The 21991-nt window shown below is 48.6% G+C and overlaps 2 protein-coding genes across 10 annotated transcripts in view; one reads left to right on the top strand and one right to left on the bottom strand.

Moving 5' to 3' along the window:
• The window catches only part of CACNA2D4 (calcium voltage-gated channel auxiliary subunit alpha2delta 4), a 128118-nt gene extending 117535 nt beyond the window's left edge, over positions 1 to 10583 (top strand). For 2 of the 3 annotated variants that reach the window (XM_054239178.2, XM_054239177.2), the window contains 9 exons: positions 838 to 908; positions 1353 to 1428; positions 2017 to 2069; positions 2390 to 2442; positions 2733 to 2753; positions 4975 to 5092; positions 6842 to 6957; positions 7213 to 7292; positions 8811 to 10583. In XM_054239178.2, coding sequence (XP_054095153.2) covers positions 838 to 908; positions 1353 to 1428; positions 2017 to 2069; positions 2390 to 2442; positions 2733 to 2753; positions 4975 to 5092; positions 6842 to 6957; positions 7213 to 7292; positions 8811 to 8915 — 693 coding nt within the window. In that variant the 3' untranslated portion in view covers positions 8916 to 10583. The remainder of the gene's footprint in view (positions 1 to 837; positions 909 to 1352; positions 1429 to 2016; positions 2070 to 2389; positions 2443 to 2732; positions 2754 to 4974; positions 5093 to 6841; positions 6958 to 7212; positions 7293 to 8810) is intronic. The other variant, XM_078338418.1, reaches the window with a different exon arrangement.
• A 2432-nt stretch (positions 10584 to 13015) lies between these two features.
• ADIPOR2 (adiponectin receptor 2) overlaps positions 13016 to 21991 on the bottom strand; it is a 90884-nt gene continuing 81908 nt past the window's right edge. For all 7 annotated transcript variants that reach the window (XM_078338435.1, XM_054239185.2, XM_078338436.1 and 4 more), the window contains 4 exons: positions 21249 to 21435; positions 20816 to 21003; positions 17629 to 17822; positions 13016 to 15768 (listed from right to left, as the gene is read on the bottom strand). In XM_078338435.1, the coding sequence (XP_078194561.1) occupies positions 15640 to 15768; positions 17629 to 17822; positions 20816 to 21003; positions 21249 to 21435 (698 nt within the window). In that variant the 3' untranslated portion in view covers positions 13016 to 15639. The remainder of the gene's footprint in view (positions 15769 to 17628; positions 17823 to 20815; positions 21004 to 21248; positions 21436 to 21991) is intronic.

Raw genomic sequence — 21991 nt, 5'->3', positions numbered from 1 at the left:
GAAGAGCAGAGGACCTGAGGCCTTCCTCAGCCAGCTAGGGGGCCAATGCCTGGCACAGGGCACAGGAGCCACAAAACACTGGCTGATGGGCAATGAAAGGGTGGCCGGGGACAGGAGGGAGGGTCCTATCTTATTTTTTTTTAATGAAGACAAGAGTGACCCATCCATGATGCATTTGAGGAATATGACTCTGGCAGTGCCACAGGGATGAGGGGAGAGGTCAGTTAGGAGGCCAGGTGGGCAATGGAGAGAGGGTGAGTGATCCAGTTAGGCTGTTGTCATGGAGGGGACAAATGACCGATCCACAGGGCACACTGATTATGAGAGGTGACGGAGGGACATCAAAAGCAACAGCAGCCCTCTCACACTGGGAGGATGCAGATACCAGGTGTGCATGAGATAGGCACTGCTGCTTTTGACCTTGACCTGCAGAAACATGTTTTATATCTGACCCAACACACACACACACAGAGCATATACAACAAATCCAGTTTCACAAAACATTCTTCAACCTTGCTGCAAGTGATTCATACAGAATTGTTCCAAGGAATTCTATACCATTTTTAAAAAATCATATTGTAACCTGTAGGTTGGTCTCATAGCCAGCTGGCAGATAACTGCTTCCGGTTTAGAAAGCACCAGGCTGGAGGGGGTAAGGAGCCAGGATTGGAGAGGGCATGGGTGGAAGGTTCAGCTGGATTATGCTGAGAGGCATCTAGAGGGAAAGCCCAGCTGGCACCAAAAGCCTCGACCCGAGCTGATAGTAGTGCTGGACTCAGAAGGCTTCATCCTGCTCTGCCTCTTTCCCTCTCTCTCTCTGCTCTCCCTCCCTCACAGATGGGAAGATTTCTGGGGGAGGTGGATGGTGCTGTCATGACCCAGCTGCTCAGCATGGGGGTGTTCAGCCAGTAAGTGGGGCACACTCTTCCCCAGTCCAAATAGACAACAGTAAGCCGACAGATGACCCTAAGTGGTCCAGGCGGATCTTGGGATCCTGATGTCCAAAATGCATAGTGGGTGCCCCAAAAGCAACCTTTATGGAGCCAGGGCGTCCACGTGATGTGGGGAGGGCATTAGGTGATGTGGGCATCCCTGGGAGGGACCTCACAGCTCAGACCCTTGAGGGGAACACTGTCCAGCTTGAAGGGCAAGCCATTTGCTCTTCATTGTCTTTAAACCATTCCAAGCACAGAAATGTAATTTTCAGCATGAGCTGTCTTCTGATCTGCTGTCCTAGCTCAGGCGCCCTCAGGAATTGCAGTGAATGGATGCTCTGCTAGTAAAGCCTCCTGAGGCAGGGGCAGGGTATGGGGGTGGCTTTGAACTCACCACAGCCTGTGTCTGATTTTCAGAGTGACCATGTATGACTACCAGGCCATGTGCAAACCCTCGAGTCACCACCACAGCGCAGCGCAGCCCCTGGTCAGCGTGAGTGTCACCCAGCCCTTCCCTCTGCCAGCCAGCCAGTCCTCTGCCCTGTCCTGGAATGAGGTCACTGGTCCTTGCTCTCACTCACCTTGGGCATCTAGCTCCAGGGCCCCACCTTGACCATCTCCACCTTCTGCTCAGAGCCACTGCTCTGTCCCGCTCCCAGGCAGGCCTGTGGGTCTAGCTTTGGGGCTTCAAAGGGACTGCTCTGGCAGCTGTGACTTAACAGGGTCTCTGGTGGAGACAGGGAGAGCAGCCTGCCCCAGCCTCAGCCCCTGATGCTGCCGCTAGACCACCAGGGGTCCTCAGCAGTGCCTCACCAGAATGAGGGCTAGACTCGTCTCCTGAGGGGCATGTCCAACCCCACCCGAGATGTCTGACCTGCAGTAGGCATTTCCCTGCTAGCTCAGCTCTGCAGGGCAGATGGGAGGTAGGGGGATGCAGGGTGCTGGGTTGTGGGCCTGTGCCCTGCCACACCCCCTCCCAGTGGCGGGGCAGCCCTCTGGTCTCTCTGAGGGTGGTGCTGGGGTGGGGGACACCCTCACCCTTGGACCTAGGTGTGAGCGCTGTGCACTCTCTCCTTCCCAGCCAATTTCTGCCTTCTTGATGGCGACCAGATGGCTGCTGCAGGAGCTGGTGCTGTGAGTGGGGTGGACATGGGACTGGCAGAGGGCTGCATGTGAGGGTGGCTTAGAAGGGTGTCCTTGAGCAGGGGCTGCAAGGTCTCCAGGACAACCCCTTGCTCCCGGACCCCAGGGAAGGAGGGCACGGTCCCTGAACGTCACCTCCTCCCTGCAGGCTGCCCCTGGGAGGGACCTCACTGCTAACCCCAGAGCCCTCAAGCAGGGAAGAGGGTGTCTTGGAAAAAAAGGAATGGGCTAGGGGCTGTCAGGGATACTCCAGCCCCTTGGGGACCCAAGAGGACTCCAGGGTTTCCAAGATTCAGTCCTGTGTCTGATAGGTTCCTGCTGGAGTGGAGCGTCTGGGGCTCCTGGTACGACAGAGGGGCCGAGGGTGAGTGAACGGAGCTGCAGGGCCAAATGCTGAAGAGCAGTGGCATTTTGGTCTCTCCCCATGGGGTGGGTGATGGTGGGGATAGGCAACCCTGAGGCATCGTTGTTCACATCTCATCCTGCGTGGCCTTCTCTCATCACCTCTCTCACTCCTGGTTCTGTGTGTGACATCATCTTGGGACACCGCCACTCCATGTGCCATCATCGCCACCCCATGACATCCTGCCCTCATGTGCCACCATGCTTCTCCTGTGCCATGTCCACCCTGTGCTGGGCTCACATCCCGGCTAGCCAAAAGTGTCTTCCATCACTGTAAGTAGCCCCTCAGAGGCGACCCCTGCTGGTGGAGGGTTGGGGATGCAGCAGGAGCCACAAAGAACCTGCCCTCCATGACCTGTCCCAGGAATGGACCCCAAGCAGGGCTGAGCTCTCCCGGTTTAAAGCACCTTTCCTGGGGGTTGGGGGACTGGGGAGTCTAGCCCAGATCTCATCCCACATGAGGAGAGTCAGGCACCAGGGAAAATTAGAAACTCCAGCCTCCCTTTGGGTAAGAACATGTAAGATTCCAATAGGAAGGGTGGTAGGGCCGGGCAGCCATGAGCCAGTATGAGTGAGCAGCCGCCAGACCACCCCTTGGAGAAGCAAAGAGTGGCGCCCCCAGCCCAGGTGTCACCAGCCCTCAGCGGGACTCCAGGTTTCAAGGGCCCCAGGAAGTTCTCAGGATGATTCCCCTCCGGGACCCTGTGTCTGAGGACACAGTCCCCAGAGGCAGTGACCATGAGAAACCCCAACAAAAAGACTGGTGGCTCTGGCCACACGCGCAGGGTGGCGATGAGCTTGGTCTTTCAAAGCATTCATTCCCTGGGCGCCTGGGTGCTCCATGACCACAGGAGGCCATCTTGCCTCAGCGGGCTCTGCTCAGCTCCTTTGTGTTCATAGAACCTTTGCCATGGGGTTCCAGAATCTCCCACCACCTGGGCTGTCCCCAACTTGTCCCATCTCTTCATCTCCACTGTGGTCCCTCTCTGGCTTGCTCTTCATTCTCTCCTGCTGGCCTTGGCCTGGGGCATCCTCTGCCCCTGGGCTCAGAGAATTTCCAGCTGTGTCTCCAGAGTCCTTCGGGACTCACACCCAGATCAGCAGGGCTGCTCCGAGCGTTCGCAGTCCGTAGGTGTCAGTGAAGGAACCAGGAATGCTGTGTCACTTAGAAGCAGGTCCCTGCCCCCCTGCACAGGAATACAGGGCTCCACCCTGGGGGGGGACACTGCCCCCTCTGTCTCTCTCCGTCAGCAGCTGCATCTTGCAAAAGCTGAGGATGATCCCCCTCAATCTGCCTGCTCAGAATTTCTCCTCTCTGGGGCAGCTGTCCCCTGGAGCTCCTCCCCCTGGCCTAGGAGGCCTGTCCTGCCCTGCCCAGGTGTCAGTGTCCTCAGTGAAACAGCACTGGACTTGGAGTCCCAGGCCAGGGTGTAGGAGCTGTGACCCCTTTCTACTGTGTGACCCTGGGGACACCATTCCACCCTGCTTTTGTCAGGCAGGCTTTTGTACCCAGCCCTGGAGACAAAACCCACAACCCTGGCTGCCGTGGGCTTGCTCCTCTCAGTGAGGGTTTTTTGCATGCCGGCTGGTGACCTCTCTGGGTTTTGAGCTCTGGCTGGAGAGGAGACCCATGCTGTCCTGTAGGACTCCGTGTAACTTCCGCCTGGGAAGTTACCTCACACCTGCCCCCGCCTATAAGCCTATCCCTTGGGGGTCACATTGCCAGCCCTCTCCCTGCCACAGCCAGGCCCTGAGAACAGAAAGGTCATGCAGAGAGCCTTGGGAGAAGTAGGAGCCTTGGGCACAGTCCCTGCCTGTGCTCGGCCTTGCTCTGCCCCACTGTGTGGGGGCGCCCGGCGGAAACAAACCTAGGTCCCCCAGAGCCTTTGGTTGAGTCCTCTGTCCCTGTCCCAGTGAGCTAGGGCAAATCACACATCCCCCAAGGAGCCCTGTGCCCGAGGCTGTGCCTTCTAGGCTTCAGCAGCCCCAGGCCTGGAGCCCACCTGCCCGGCTGCCCCTCACCCTGGGCACTCAGGCTTGATGGGTGGAGTGTGGGCCTGGCAGGATCGCCCAGGAGCTGCATTGGGTCTGTCCACAGTGAAGGGAGGGGCAGTGGGCCTAAGTCCCCCCAAGCCACTCCTTGGTGCCCCTACAGCCTCTGCTCCCCCCCTTAGACCCTCCTTCGGGGATCTGGGTGCTGGAAGGAGCCCTGAAGATGGTGCACTGCCCCAGCTCACAGTGAGGCTGGGGTCCCTCCACGGGCCCTCCCCGTGTGAAGCCACTCTCTTCAGAGACTCCGTGTGCCTTCCCCTCTTCCCCCCCCACCCACTCCTCCCACACGTACCCTGAGACCTGCCTGAGGAGTGGCCATCTGCAGATGGCCTGAGGTGAACACTACCTGTTGCTGGGAGTGCTGGGTGAGGTCACCCCAGGGCAGGCCCTCCAAGGCCCCTTCATTGGTGTGACGCCCTTTCTCGGTCTGCCCTGCCCGCAGCACACAAACAGAAGAAGCAGGACCAGCTGCAGCCCTGCGACACGGAGTACCCCGTGTTCGTGTACCAGCCGGCCATCCGGGAGGCCAACGGGATCATCGAGTGCGGGGCCTGCCAGAAGTGAGAGCCCGGGGCGCCGCTGCCCGGCCAAGTATAGGCGGGGCCTGGAACCCCGGGAGGAGGGGCCGCCTCTAAGTACAGGGCCACAATTCCAGGGTCTTCCCCCACCATCTGCAGGAGGCGGGAGGTCTGAGGCGGGCAGGACGGCTGGGGACCCGGACAGTCGGGTGTGCTGCCTTAGGCGGGTGGGGAGAGGCGTCCCGAGGCCAGACCCTGTGTGGCGAGCCCACCCCACAGAGGCCGCAGGGGACCCCAGGCGTCTCCCTCGCCCCTGCACAGGCACAGGCTAGGCCTAGGCGGTGCCAGCGCCTGCAGCTGAGCTGCCAGGGGAGAACTCGGGAGGCAGGGGAGGTGTGAGAAGAGAAAGTGTGCGAGGTCCTCGGCCGCTGGGAACCCCGGCAGCAGCGCTGTCAGGCCTCCTGCTGGGTGGAAGCCGCCAGCTCCATCCCGCCCTAGCCCCGGGGAGGCAAGGAGGCCGGAACGAAGGGTCTCTCCGACTGTCCCCCGCACCCCCAGCCCGAGAAGGCCCCCACCCTGGGAACGGAGCGGCTTCCCCCAGGGTCGTCTCAGCCAGATGTGCGGCTCGCCAGACGGTCCCTAGACCCCCAGGTCCGCGGCAAGTCACTTAATAGCGCGGCACCTGCGCCGCTGGCGTGGGGTTCCCATCGCCCCTCCCTGCGCCTCATGCTGTGCGGGGTTTCACCGGGGTATACGCAGGGCTGAGGGTTGGGACTAGAGTCCCCAGTGCCCTTAGCGCAAAGGCTCGGCGGAGGACAGAGGCAGAGGTCGGAGAGAAGCCAGGGCTTAGAGTATACAGACCTGAGCTTAAAACTGGCTTTGGGCCGGGCGCTGTGGCTCACGCCTGTAATCCCAGTTGGCGAAACCCCGTCTCTACTAAAAATACAAAAATTAGGCGCCTGTAATCCCAGCTACTCGGGAGGCTGAGGCAAGAGAATCGCTTGAACCCGGGAGGTGGAGGTTGCAGTGAGCCGAGATCGCGCCACTGCACCCCAGCCTGGGAGACAGGGCGAGACTCCGTCTCAAAAAACCAAACCAAAACAAAAAACTGGCTCTGCTCTTCCCCACTCCTGACCGTGGGCGAGTGACTTCGCCTCCTCTAGCCTCCGTTTCCTCATCTACAAAATGGGCACAACACCGGCCTCACAGAGAGCTGTGAAGGTTGAGTAGATGTGGCTGTGGTGTGCACTCGTGGGTGTGTAGACTACCCACCCTGGGGGAGGCGCTCGGTAGGCGGCAGCTGTGACTGCTGGGAGGCGGTGGGCGGGCTCCACCCCACCCCTCGCAAGGCGGCCTCGCCAAGCGCGGGACCACTGCGCCACCTGGTGGCCAACCTCCAGCACTGCCGCTTCGCCCAGGCCTGCCCCCACCACCCTCATCCAAAGCTAGCGCGGCCTCACCCGCCCATTTGCTCAGGATGGTCTTGATTGACGCCTGTTGTCCCTGCATGTATTAATTATTCTACACTCTACAAAGCGGCCCAGTTTGGACTTCTTCACCTTCTCCAATCTGCTAGAAAAGGGAATGTAGCAGCAAAGGCTTGTGGGGAAGGTCAGCAGGACTGAGCCGTTGCCCAGGCCCCTTCCCACAGCGCCCCTCACCCACCCTGCCTTATAGTTCCGGGCTTCCCTGTCACTCCAACTCCACACTAAAGTCTCCAGAAGTTCCTTCCCTAGAAGCCCTTCTCTTGGTGGCCACCGAGCCGTCCTCGATTCCCTCTCTTTGCTGCAGGGTATTTGTGGTGCAACAGATTCCCAAGAGTAACCTTCTCCTCCTGGTCACAGACCCCACCTGTGACTGCAGCATCTTCCCACCAGTGGTGCAGGAGGCGACAGAAGTCAAATATATCCTGCAATCCTCCGGGATGTGTGGGGTGGGGCTTGGATTTTGAGCAGCAGGGCCAGCCTCCATCACCACCCGCCCGTCCTCCTCAGGGCGTTGTCTTCTTTAATCCTTCCCTGGGCCCCAGTGCTGCCTCCTGACCTCGAAGCTACTTGCAGAGCAAATGATGGCACCAGGGCAGGTTCTTTCAGACCTTGGTGCAGTCTGCAGAATGGGCTCCGGTCCTGAGATATTGACCTTAACAGTGGCTTCTGCACATAATGCCTCTGTCAAATGTGACCGGATGCGCTCTCAGAAGGTCCGCCGGCGGCCAGACTCCTGCCATGCCTTCCATCCAGAGGTTCGGGCTGAGAGGGGTTGAGGGTGGGCTGGATCTTCACCCTCGAGCCCTCTGTGCCTTGGCCTGTGCCCCTGCAGCCAGGAGCACATATGGATACCAAGGAACACCCCTGTGCCTGTGCTTCTTGGGGGAAGCATTTGTGTTTATGCCCTGTGACGCTGTGCTAGAATAAGAAACAGATATTTGGTCTTTGTCCTGATTCCTGGCAAGCTCCTAAAACCCTTGCTATTTCCTGAATGAGTAGGGTGACAGGTGCATCTTTTGTTACAGTATTTGGTCTTAGTCCCTGGTTCCTGCACAGGTGCCTTTAAGACCCCTGGAATGACAGGGGTGTCTTTGTATCCTAATTAGCTGACTGGTGACTGGGGGCCCTAGGCAGGATGGTGCTAGTCATAGGACTACAGGGTTGGGACTTTTGGCTCCAATCTCCTGGCTTCGGGGAAAGGAAGGGGGCTGGAGATTGAGTTGATCACCAATGGGCAAAGATTTAATCAATCATGCCTACCGAAATGAAGCCTCCATAAAATCCCTGAACAATGGTGTTTGGAGAGTGTCCCGGATGGTGAAGGGGTGTGAGAGCTCTGTGCACCCTGTGCCTTGGCCTGTATGTCTCTTCAGCTCTGCTGCCTGAGCTGTGTCCTTTATCATAAACTGGGAATGGTGGGGGAAGCACCTTCCTGAGTCCAGTGAGCCACACTAACAAATCATGCAGACTGAAATGGGGTCATGGGAACCCTAGACTTACAGCCAGTCTGTCAGGACAGGAGACCAGGGGCTTTCGATTGGTATGTGAAGTGAGGGCCACCTTGTGGGACTGAGCCCTGTAACTTGTGAGATATAATGCTAACTCTCGATAGTGTCAGACTTGAATTGAACTACAGGAGAGACATCCAGCTGGTGTCCAGAGAGTGGGACAGGGAAAACCTTTCACATTTGTTGAAGAGATGGTGTGAAAACATAGCAGAGCCCCTATATCATTAAAATACAAAGTCAACTGGGATCCAAGGTGCTTTAACAAACAGCCATGCTTCCTAGGGTTTGGGCCCTGGGTGAATTAGAATGCCATTTTCCCATCTTGCCTGCATTCCCACCACACTTAGCTCTGAATGATCTGAGAAATGTGAGGAGACTGTCGTGTGGATAATAGTCATAGTGGCTGGTATGGATCCTGAGCCGGGTGCTTCATGCACAGTCCAGTCTGTTGGACAGGGTTGCCCTGAATAATCCCCATCAGAGATGCTCCCAGAGTTGAGGGCTTTCCTGAAGCCATTCTGAGAGGATAACCCTACAGCCACTCCAAGCCTGGGGGCAAGCAAAGGCTAATCCCCCACTCCCAGGCTGAGGGGCCAGGCTCTGCTTTTCTCCCAAAAGGTAGGGGCCTAAGAAAGGTGGCAGTGATTCCCTGGCTTTCTGAAACTCCCCTTTCCCCAGGATTTTGGCCCCCATTAGTGGTGGAGGCCCCTCTCTTTTTGGGGCTCCTCTGAGTGCTGCCCTCTCACCTCTGCTTCGGGTTCGCAGGAGAACGCCCAGGACTGCGGTGGTGCCTCAGACACCTCAGCCTCGCTGCCCCTACTCCTGATGCCTGTGTGTGCCTGGGGGCTACTGCCCCAACTCCTGAGGTGACACCACCCAGCCTGACCTGTGTTTTGACAAGGTGATCCTTCCAGAACCATCCCAAAGAGCCAGCACTGACATGGGATGCAACTAACTGCAGTTGGGTCACCCCGAGACTAATGCTCCTCTCAATCCTGGGCTGATGGCTTCTGCCTCCAGAGAATGCTGGATGGAACATGAAACCAATCACCTGGCACCACCTGCAAGATGCTTAATGGTGCCCAATACCATCCACCCAGGTCTCAAAAGGAGCATCCTTCTAACCTTTCTGTATCCTCTGGGGAAGCCCAGAGGATTGAGCTCAGCTTGGACCAAGACAAAATAATTTAGTTCCTCCTGTATGCCAGAGTCCAGACCCAGCCAAAAAATGGTCAGATGCTTCTGAGTGGTCTCCAGTAGAACCCAAGGACTTCCGGGTACTGAGAAAAAGCAGCAGAATGAGGCCAATTGCAGAGATGAGGCTAAAGCAAGAACATGCCCCAACTAAAGCATAGATTCCCCAAAGGAGGCTCCAGGTGGAAGGCAAGGCAGCTCACTTTACTAGCTGCTGCTCAAAAAAGTTTTGACTGTGTTGGGGTGGAGGGTGGAGGTTGGGTAAGGGAATGGTAAAGAATGAGAAAGATATTAAATCCTTTTAGGAAATATCGACAGGGCTGCATCTGATGTTTTGGGAAGTTGTTATTGAAGAACTTCCCAAAACTTCTTTACAAAGCCCTAACTTAAAGGAAAGTTTGCATCTATGACAAGCCAGTAGGGATATCCAACTGCTGCATGGAACCTGATGTGCATTCAGGGGATAGCAAAAATAGCTGTAGCATAGTGAAAAAGAGCAGTCGTTGTACTCTTTTTCTGGCCACTGATTTACAAAAGTATCCACTTGACTCTGTCCCTGGGGTGAAATCCTTAGGATTGGAACTTGTGGGAACATTCCAATTTGCTAAGCAGCTCCACTGGGAGGGAAGCTGTATCTGGGAACTCACCCCCAGCGCACACACATCTCCCCAAGGGTCCCAAGGCCCTGCAGCTTCCTCCCCCCACCAAACCCCAAGACCTGGATCCAGGGAGACAACAGTCTCCACAGTGAGAACAACATTTAGGGCAAAATCATGGGGAAATTCGGGAGAGGCCTCAAATCTGTCAGTTTAACCAACCCCAGTGATGAGCTTGGATAGTATGTGGGGCTTTGGGGGCCCTTCCTCCTGCTCCTCCATCACCCTCAGCCTCCACACTTTAAAGTACAAGCTGTTCAAGTTTCCTACCAGCAAACAGCCCTAACTTCCCTTTAGAGTAGGCCAACTGTATAAAACACACATTATAGATTACAGAATGTCACTCTTGTCGTCGTGTCTTCCAACAATCCCGTTGAGGGCAGAATTAATGCCCCCTTACAGCAGAAGACATTGCAGCTCAGAGAAGCCAGTTCAAGTGGCAGGATAATGCTAGAACACTAAGGTTTACAGGTACCAAATAACATGTTTCAGCTCATTCCATCCTCACAACAGCTCCCTGAAAGTGAGTACTAGCATTAGTACCATGTTATAGAAACTGCAGGAGAGTTGAAAATTGCCTCGAAATTATTGGAGGAGTATTGTGAAGACTGAATGTGACATATTCATGTAACATGCTTGAAACTTCCTGGCATATAGTAAATGCTAAATAAATACATGCTAACTGCTATCATTACGTTACCTTGTTTCATGGAGGTGGGGACAAAGAAATGACAATTTAGATGCCAGGAACAGTAAGGTGTCCAATAGGCCCAGGGGTGTTAAGAAAGCAGCAAGGAGCTCTTCCCAGCCCCTGGGCCACCATTTCTGTGTGTGGCAACTATGTGACACAGCAGGATGAGTACACCCTAACCCTTGCCCTGCCACTTCCTGACAAAGCTGTGGCCGCCCCACCTGCTGTTCATTCTTTAGCATTACGGCACTCCTCCAACTGCATTTAACCCCAACTACCAACTCACAGAGACCCACCAGCAGTATCTCTAGGACAATAACCAACCCAGTTGGAAGGCTTATCTTCCCCACCCAAACAGGAGAAACACTTTCATGCAAATTTATCAACTCTTAAAAAAGCAAGATTAGGAAGCTGGAGCAGCTTCTGGCCTTGTTTTTTCGGCTTCCTGTGAATCCCACGTCTCTGCATGGCCAAGGGGGTTGTAAGATCTGGGAATCCAAGACCGTTGCAAGGAAAAACCACTTCTGATAAACTTTCTGTACCTTGGAGAACAGAATATTCTCGTAAGTTTTGCCTTTGGAGGTCAAAACAATTCCTCCTTTTCTTTTAGCAGAACCACTAATGGACAGCAGGTGGCAGCCTGGCTCACGGTAAAGCCCAGTACCTGCTCAGAGACACGAGGTTGGAACCTGAGTCATTTAATAGAGTGAAGAATTATTGAAATCTTAGTGTTGTACACCTTTGAAGAACCAGGAACTCAAAGATGTTGTCAAATCCTACTAAATCTACCCTAATAATGTTGTATATTTTAATAGAAGAGGTTTCAGAGAAAATGCTTCAACCATTTCATAATGCTCAGGGAAATTTTGGTTTGGGGGAAGGGGGCAAGAAAGTGAGCATATCGTAAGGCCAGAAAAGTAAACGAAGTCCACAAAAGGAAGGAATTGGAGCACGGGTCTGGCAGAAACCCCAATCACTATGGGAAGTTTGAGGAAATGATCTATAGGAGCAACAGCATCTCAGCGAAGGCTCTAGAGGGTGTATCGCTGGCCTCTTTTTAACGGAACACCAAGGCTAGACAAGCAAACAGCCACTTGCCCACACTACATGGCAAATGGCACAACCAAGATCTGAAGCTACGCTTTTCATTTCCAGGTAGTGTAGCAAGGCAGGGACATGGGACAATAGGACAGCAGTGACGCGAGGCTGCATGCTCCAGCAGCTTCCTTCCTGCCCCTCCCTGATCCATGCCATCAGCAGCAGCACTACATGAATGAGCCAGGCTGGCCTTGTTTCACCAAGTCAAACAGATGAAGGCAGAACAGATTTGTACATTAGATAGGGTGTTGGGGGACAGCGCTGGCTAGTAAATGGTTCATGCCCTCTGAGGGAAGGACAAAATGAAACACTACAATTAATGCAGAATATTCAAGAAGTGCATGTTGTTTCTGGGATGATTTTAAAGTAACACTACCCAGAGGCTTCTCTAGGCAACTGGAGCCCTAGCACTCTGTAAAGTCGGAATCTAAACTTATCCTTACCTCCTTCCTCTACAAACATCCACGTTAACATCCCCTGAGTAACAGGAGCCATATAGACAGCTTTTAGTAAGAGACTAGGAAAAGACAAAGTTGTTTATTAGTAAGCTTCAGCTAATATTGTTTGTCAAAAACAGGAAATGATCCAGTGTCCATACCTAGATAATGTATGGGACACTCTAAAATTATATCTCTACTCAAAAATGAGAATTCAGAGTGAACATATTGTCCCAATACTGAAAATTCCCTTCCAAAAACTAAATTTACCTAAGGCAAAAGAGTTGGCATTTCCTTTTATTTCAAAGACCAATTGAACCAAATCCTCTTCTAACATAGAAGGGACTAGGTTAATGAGCCCAAAAACCTTTAAGTCAACATACATGAGACTTTTTAATCAGAACAATAAACTTAAGTACAGAAAGAAATGTTTTCTTCTTGGATTTCCCCTTCACTCTTTTCTACAATACAGTGCTGGCACTATAGTCATTCTTAAACTTCCTAAGCTTCAGTTTCCCCATCTATAAAATGAGAGTGAAAATAATCCTGACTGGCTCAAAGGGTTGTGGTTATGATCACATGACATCAGCAGTTGCTCCAACACATCCTTTGGCATCAAGTGTTAAATCAGAGACTATTTTTATAAACTTCAATAATAAATTGAGAACTGTCCCTTAGAGTTGCTCTCCCCTCCATTCTAAACCTGGTCCAAGTCACAATGAAAGCTTGAGTTAGGAAACAAGAGCTGGGCATAAGCACTTGATTTGTGCATCCCAAATGGGACGTTTCCAAGTTTCTTATATCTCAGTGTCTAAATTAGAGCTTCAAAAAAGTGCGAAAAGCTAAGGGGAGGTAAGCTGAATGGCAACAAAAAATACACAACAGAAGTTCATATTTCATTTGGTTCTTTTTATTAGAAATTGAGAATACAGCAAGTAGGGAAATCCCACATCAATGGAACCATCACACAGATCCCCTTCTGGAACCCCAGCCTTCTATGATCCCCAAAAATGTGCTTTGTGACTTTAGCAATTTATAAAGGGGAAGAGGGAAAATACTGAAAAAGGCCACTATTCAATGGTGAAAGAATGAAGCTGTAGAGGTCCCAACCAGCCTAGGGCCAAAAAAGAAAATTAAAAATCTGCACAGAGCAAGCAAGCCTCTGACTGCTGAGAGTAAGGCATTCAGGCGCCAACCTGGTGAGAGTTCTCAGCAAGCACTGTCAGGACAAGTGCACATGAGGCTGTTGGTAGTGAGTTGCACGTAGACGCACACATAGAAATGGGCACAAACATGCCCACATACACACCCAAAAGAGGGAGATCTTACTGGATTACACATCAGTGATGTTGATTTCATTTTTCCGAAAGGTTTGTGCTATGTTGAACCAGATTCTTCCAGCTTTGGGGTGTGGGTGACTGTGCCCAGAGGCTGCTACTTCTGTTGGTGTTGTGACAGGGCTGCATCTATACCCTGTATCCCAAAGTGCATGACCGAAGAGCAAGTCTGGCTTCTGATATGTGCTGTTGCTCCCATGAAACTAAGTGGGCTTCTGTCCAGATGGCCACTGTCCTATTGGACTATGGTTTCTCAAAGGGATTAACACTGTTTTTTATTCTGTCAGGCACTGCACCAGTTCATCCACTGAGTCTTTTACTTGGTCCACCTAGCACCCAGGGCAGTGACCCTCTCCAGAACCAAAATACTCAAGTTCTTCTCAACTTCTACACTAGATTCTTCCTTCCTGGATCCCAGCTTTTGCTGGAGATTGGAAGGGGAAGGGAGGAAAATAACTGAGAAAACTCTATTGAGTAAATAGGAGACCCTTCACATATTCCCAAACACCTATTGAAGATGCCAGTCCTCATGCTCAGGGCCTCACCATTTAGTTCTAATATCCACAATCCTAGGATATAATGGAGTCATCCCAAGTCTTTGATGACAGCAACCTAAGACTCAAGTGCTATTTTGGGGGTTCACCTATGGGCTAAGATCAGAATTCCATGAACCAGATCCTTACCCCACCACTTTCTCTGACACCGTATCAGGTAGGTCTGGGACATGAGCCATCGGCTTACCTTACCCCCTGGCAGTAACATACCATTGTCTTCAAAATGCCATACCACACTATCCCTGCAAAGTGGGGGTCAGTGAGTGCTGACAACTCCGATGGGTACTGCACCTGGCTTTAAAAGAGTTCTGCTGGCTTTCTTGTTCAAGGAGAGCCAAGATGTCTGTCATATCCAGGCTTACCAAGACAGTGTACCAGAGGTAAAACTCCTCTTTCCTAAATCCAAAGGAGGGTCTCCCAATCTATGTAGATGAGCTCAGGAGAAACCTGGACACGTCAGAATCTCATTTGTGGCTGGCTCCATGCCAAGAAGTATAAAGTATTTCTATTCCCTCGAGGAGGAAGAGTAGTTAGGGCAGTGATTTTTAATAGAGGGAATTCAGAGAGTGTTCCAGAGCTCCACAGCAAGGATATGGAAAACGGTCACATCCCTCTAGTAAGACTAACCATAAAAGTGAGCAGGATGCCAGGAAGTAATCGGATCAGCCATGCTAATGTTTCTGGAGCTCTTCCTTGGTCTCCAGCACCCCTTTACCAGCTGGTTAGAGTGCAAAGCTCTACAAGTCAGTCTCTCAAATGACAATGACACCCTAACTAGAGCTGTTATCTAGCACATCTTGGCAGCCATTCATGTGCTGCCTCCACCGAGAAAACACATACCACTCCCTTCTACCCCAGGCCCTCCAAAGGTTCTCAGGCTTAACAGTGGTCATGTGATCACTGGGCTAGGGCTATACTCTGCCTCACTAGGGTCCAAGGTATGTCAGCCTTTAGAAGGCACCTTGGTGCACCAAGACACTGTACATTCTGGGGCTATCACTTGATCCCCCTACAGTCACTTTTGTGCAAAATTCAACAGTGTGTGGTACCTGCATGTTTCATTCTATACAAAAATTCTCCCTCCCTCCCTTACCCTTATGTTTTAAACATTTATATAAAGTCTTATTTAAACAGTAAGTTAGAAATCTTATTTACATTAATTTCTTTGTTCTCCCAAAAGAGAATTTAAAATCACACTCCCACCCCTTATTGGATATAAATGTTCACCTAAATTGGTTTGTATTATTTTATACGGAAAGAGAAAGGGAGAAGAAAGAACCACCAGCTAAACTGTTTCGCCATCTTCTACAAATAAATACGATATGGATCAGAAGCCAGTTTGCCAAGGGTCTTCCAGAGCCCACAATTGGTAGATCCCAAGAATAAGCCAGGATTTGGGCTGTGTCTCCTGTTCTCCCAACTGATGCACTCTGTCCTTTGAGGTATGATTTATTTTTGTTTTTCTCTTCTCAGTCATGTACCACACAGAGCCCCTGGGCCGTCACAAAGCCCACGAGGGTGTCAGAGTTTTGGGGCTCCTCTGATACTGGCATCAGTAGCCAGCAGAGAGGCCTGCAAGTGCTGCAGAACCTGGTTTAGGGTCACAGTCCCTGGCTACTGGTAGGTATCACAGTGCATCCTCTTCACTGCAGCCCCCACCGATCATGAAACGAAACTCCTGGAGGTTTGAGACACCATGGAAGTGAACAAAAGCTCCAGCAACCACAAAGATATGAAACAGCTGATGAGAGTGAAACTGGAGGGGGAAAAAGAGAGAAGGGGGTAGAGAAACCCATACATTATTAAGACTGCTAAAGATTCTTAGAATTGCTTAATCATGGTTTAAGCTGAGCAGAAGGCAGGGAATGGATACGACAGAGCTCAAATTCAAGATGTCCACAGATCCTGGAATATCCATTAGGTGTATCACATTCTGCTGAGCTGAAAGCCAGTTGTTCCCAAAGAAATCAACGTGGTGCCACTAACCTCTACAAATAAAAATCTACATACTTAACCCTGGAACCAGTGGCAAATGACATACAGACTCTCTTGCTAACAGGCCACAAAGGTCCCAAGGATCCCTTGACACCTAGCCATGGGCTATGATTACACATACAGTCCTTTTCCTACCCACTGCTGATGGACATTTTGTCACACACAAGAGGACTAGAGCTATGGTCATTTACATATTGCTCTCTATCAGAAAAACCAGAGGCTTCCAGGATCGAGTGTGGAAGGTCACAACATATGGTCCCTAGAATTTCCTTCAGTGCTATGATTCTGAAATTTCATGAACATAATGTACCAAAAGACTATACAAACAGGCCCTTTTACTTCTCAAGTCAGAAGCTGGTCTAAAGCCTGTGACATTATTTCTCGTTTTACATATTCTGTTGAATACTATTTCACATCTTAAGAAGGGTAATCAACAGCTCATTGTACTTCAAAAATTACACTATTCTCTCATTATAATCTCAAAAAAGTACAGTGGCAAAGCAGTATTTATCAAGAGAAAGATACTGATTTTAGAAGCAAAAACTAGAAGAAATCAAAAGTCACATCCCAAAGGATGCTTCTTAGGACACCAAAAGGGATTAATTTCTCCAAAGAAAGGGGATAAAGGGCAAAATCCCTCCATACCAATGTCAAAATTATGATGATACAATCAGAAAATTACCTGATTTGAAGCTAAAAAGATTGCTTAAGTTCAAGATCATCTTCATTTTACAAAGAGCTAAACTAAACTTAAAGAGATGAGATGATCAGCTTAGTCTATAATAATCAGCAATAATCTGATGAACAGAATCCCAAAGGTCAGATTTCACATTAAACAGATTTCCAATTTTGTCCTGTGGAAAATGTTTCAGGCCCTCTTCAGTTATAAGTTTTCCCAACTATCTCAGTCCCTTATATTTTCTTTTCCCCCTTCTTTATCCTCCCCTCTTACCAATAACCACAATACAGTTCAATCCACTTCCCTCTTCTTCACAATCCTTCTGCTTCTACCAGACATATATACACTCAGTCTCTCATTACAAATCACTAAATTTTGGTATCAAAAAAAACCTTGGTAGAAATCTGGTCCTAAAAAGGACTCTGGTAAAAATCTGGTCTATCATCCTCATTTCATAAATAAGGAAACTGAGACAAAGAATGGCAAAATGACTTTCCATTGTCAAAAGGAGCACAGATTCTGATATTAAAACTAGCCTAATTCAAATTCCAGTTCTATCACTTACTAGCCACATGGCTTGGACAAGTGGCATCAGCTCCCTAAGCCTTAGTTTCCTGATTTGTAAAATGAAGACATAATGTAAGTTATCATACCATATAGGGTTAATGTATTAAATGAGGTAATCCATGCACAGGGCTAATGTATTAAATGAAGTAATTCATGCAAAGCACTCTGTACTATGCCAAGCATCAAGAAAGTGTTCACTAAATGTTAGTTACTATTGCTCTTATTGTCCAAGAAAGACAGCTAAATAGGGAGTTAGGACCAGATACAACTGTCCTAATTTTGTTTCTGAAACTTTTTCTATTGCATCACTCTGCAGTGTGCCAGTAACCCACAAGCACATACCTACACACACTCAGTCACCCCTGACATACTTACCCAGATGTCACATTTGCCAGGAAAGAAGCGTTCAGGGATCCGGGCAGCATACAGGGCAGCTCCTGTGATGTAGAGGCTGGCCATCAGCATCAACCAGCCTATCTGCCCTATGGTAGCAGCCTTGAGGAACCCCTCGGAGATGACATAGTGCAAGGTAGGAATGATTCCACTCAGGCCTAGGCCCAGAAACACTCCTAGGAGTCACAAGAAGAGAGAGTAAAGCAATGCAGAAGAGAAATAAAGAGCAAGTCAATACTACAGCACAGTACCATTAACTCTGTAAACTGAATATTTCAAAGTAGCATACAAAACTAGCTTCCAGTTTTAAAGGAAAAAGAAGGTTCTTCAAACTCTGGAACAATGTTGTACAAGACAACACAGCTATGTTCTCAAGATTACAAATGCAAGGAGCCAACCGGACGTGGTGGCTCACACCTATAATCCCAGCAATTTGGGAGACCGAGGCGGACGGATCATCTGAGGTCAGGAGTTCAAGACCAGCCTGGCCTAACATGGTGAAACCCCAACTCTACTAAAAATACAAAAAATTAGCCAGGCATGGTGGCACATGCCTGTAATCCCAGATACTCGGGAGGCTGGGCAGGAGAATCACTTGAACCTGGGAGGTGGAGGTTGCAGTGAGCTGAGATCACACTACTGTATTCCAGCTTGGACAACAAGACCAAAACTCCATCTCAAAAAAAAGCAAGGAGCCTTGCTGAGAGAGGCTTAGCTTAATAGGTCAGCAGTCTTCAAGGAATTTGAATTAATGTTGCTAAATTTTTTGGAAAGGACACCTCCAAGAGTTTATTTAAAACTGTCCTAGCCTGTCCTTTTACAGACACAGGTTTCAACACAAGCAGTTTTACATATCTCATCTTCTCTTTGAAACAACAGATGTTCCTCTCCATTCATTGTGAAGAGGCAATGAATGATCATCATATCACCTGGTATCGCCTATTTTTAATAGTAATCTAAAGCTTGGCACAGTGGCTCACGCCTGTAATCCTAGCACTTTGGGAGGCCGAGGCAGTCAGATCACTTGAGGTCAGGAGTTTGGCCTGATCAACATGGTGAAACTCCATCTCTACTAAAAATACAAAAATTAGCTTGGTGTGAGGGTGCATGCCTGTAATCCCAGCTACTCAGGAGGCTGAGGCAAGAGAATTGCTTGAACCTGGGAGGCAGAGGTTGCAGTGAGCCAAGATCATGCCACTGCACTCCAGTCTGGGCTACAGAGCAAGGCTCCATCTCAAAAAAAAAAAAAAACAAAAACAAAAAAATTTAATGTAAATCTATGACCTATAACTGGGTATTTAAAAATTTTTAAATGCCTTTAACAAATGACCTAACAGGAGGAGGAGGGGGAGATAAATGTTTCTGAAAGCTCCCAGGCCCCTAAATAGCAAGCAAGTTTGGAAGTCTGGCAAATCACTCAGCCACAGCCCTACTGCCTAACTGCATCCAAGAGCATCTAAAGTAATGTTTCTTAAACTTCTGGATATGACCTAAGTTTTAAGATCAATTAAATGAGTCTCAACCAGCATTTTTTAAAATGAACTAGAATAAAATTTAAAATATCAGACTGTAACATAAGTGGAGGATTAAATATTATTTTGTAAAAATTGTGTACTTTATACATACATGAACTTAGGTATAGATACACCTGTTCAGGACTGTAATAGACAATGTCATGATAAAAAAAAAAAAACTGAAGTCCACTGATCAAATCCGCTTTGAAACCTGTGTTGCCAAAGCAACACAGGAACTCCTGGCCTCAGCCAGTAACTACTCCTACATTTTGACACAGTTAACAACGACCCTTGCAAAACAAGCTGTCATGTGATAAGCTTTCTCAACAGATAAATAGCCTATTGCTTGCTCTATTTATTTGCCACTACCAAATAAACTGAACTGCTGATATACAGCAATATATGTAGGCACAGATACAGGATGCATACTCACAAATAAAATGGGCATCTAAAAGAGAAGAGGAAAATGGTAAAGCTGCTCTCACAAAAGATAAGAACCAAGCAAACCTAAAGAAAAACAATTTCCTACCTCTGCTCCTCTAAGGAATTATTAACATGATGTTCCTTCACTTGTTCTTTTCCTCTACATGCTAAGCAAATGCTGCTAATGGTTTCTGCCTATCATTCTCTAAGTCAAAGGCTCAGGAACTTGGTTTTTCTGATGTATATAAATAGCAGAATGCTCAGTTCTACTCAGCAGACATTCTTATCTCATGTGCTCAAGCAGGTTTAACACCACTGTACTACTCTAGTACTGCTGAAAGCTGGCCCTGACCAATGCTCATTTCCTCATATGAACACAAGAAGGAGGAGGGCAGAGTATTGTAACAGTCACTGACATGAAGTTACTTCCATATCTAACTTTCCAGGTACTTGCAGATGATCCAGAAGTTAGATCTTAATACTAAATGGTTTTTGAGGTCTTTTTAAAAAATGAAAGGAAAAATACTCCTTGTTCATTCTCAGTAGGCACTGAGTTTTGACACTGAAGATAGAAAACTGAAGGCACACCCCTGGCTACAAGGAGTCCCCAGTTCGATGGGAGACAAAAACATCTCTGCTAACTCCATATCCTACAAGAAGACTCAGCCAAGGCACCGAGGGGCTTGTGGCTTTCTCTATGATCTCCAGCTAAACAGCCATTATCCTAAATATAAAAAGCCCCTTAACCCTGTACCAGCAGGGAGATATAGTGCCCACTTGAACAAAACACTATCAGTATGGAAGTGAAGGCTTACTTAAGTGTATTATCCATTATAAAACAAAAATATAAAACACAGAAAATGACAACAAAAGAAGAATCAATCACTACAAAAAGTACACTCCTGTTGAATAAGAGAAATCATTGTTTACTTTACAAAAGTTACAGACTACCACTTTCTGGATGATGTTTAGTCATAAATTCAAGTAAATAACACTCCCAAATTACATCACCTCATACTCACCACAGCCCCTCAACTTTAATGTTGTAAGACAATTAATGAACACTACTTAGTAGTACTACTACTATATTAAAAACCCCTCAACAACAGGAACTAGGATTTATTCATCTTGGCATCACAAATACACAGCATTATGTTTGGCAAATGGGAGAACTTTAATAAATGACTAGTGAATAAATGAATGTCAAATGTAGAACCTCGGCATGCTCTTACCTGCTCTTACTCCCCGATACTGAGGGGTAGCAAACATGTCCCACTGGGAGACTATAATGGCTGCAATGCCCAGCACACAGATGACAATCAAGTAGATGAAGCAAGGTTGTGGATTACAGTAGAAAGAATAATAAAGCCAAGGAACAAAACTTCCCATAATCAAAAGAGCAATACCAGAGTAATCCAGTCTATGACAGAAAAAAAAAAATCCATTTAATGCAATAATTTAAAAATTACTAGCCACTACAGGTTCCAATTAATCCCTCATGACATAAGTGATCAACAACAGCTAAGAGGCAAACTGAGTTGCACTTTAATTTTTTTTAAGTTTCCATGAGATAGTATTAAGAATTCTGCCAACTCTGCTGAATGTTCTTCCCTAATGCATTATCTCTAAATCATTGACCAAAATATGGATTTTAGAGATACTTACTTAGAGAAGATCCGGGAGACCCCCTCTGAGTGGCAGTAGACTGTGTGGAAGAGCCATGAAAAAGAAAGGCAGAGAATGGCTCCTAAGAAAAATAATCCAAAGACCACCTTCTCTTGCAGAGGGGCCACAAAGGAGATATTTGGGCGAAACATATAAAAGATCCCCAGGCACAAGAAGAATACACAACCTAGGAAAAAGATATAGAAAATAGATAAAATATCACCCTTCAGAAGAGACAGAATTATATACTGATTCTGTTTTCAATCCTTCAGAATTACAACAATTTCTGAATCAAAAGTTCCATGAGAAAAATTTTCCAAATAACTGAAGCTTATCCAAAATTGTGGTTTACTTCCCACATTGTTGGTATAATAAATAGTTCAGCTTCATAAACTGAGATAAAACTTACCTAAGGGCATAATCTAAAAAGAAATCAGACAGTGCTGCTACTTCTTAGAAGACATAATGAAGCCACTTCTACCTCTAGATGTAGAATGAGGTTTCATTTATAAAGATTTTGGCACATACATCATAGCCCAGCTTTCAAAGGTCCATTGTGCTTTTGCTTCTGTTTTTACAATAAATTCCAATACCCCTAAACCCTGCCAAGACATACAGCTTTCCTCTACCAATAGCGGTCAGAGAGCATTAGGTTGCTTCTCTGGTCCTCACCAGCTGGCTCAGTGGATTCAAGATGTAAGAACCATAAAATGCCTACTCAGGCCATTTCCTAACCAATTCTT

The sequence above is a fragment of the Callithrix jacchus genome, chromosome 9 (genome assembly GCF_049354715.1).
Source record: "Callithrix jacchus isolate 240 chromosome 9, calJac240_pri, whole genome shotgun sequence".
Classification (NCBI taxonomy): domain Eukaryota; kingdom Metazoa; phylum Chordata; class Mammalia; order Primates; family Cebidae; genus Callithrix; species Callithrix jacchus.
Note: the sequence above shows the minus strand (reverse complement) of the source record. Positions and strands in the feature narration are given on the sequence as shown.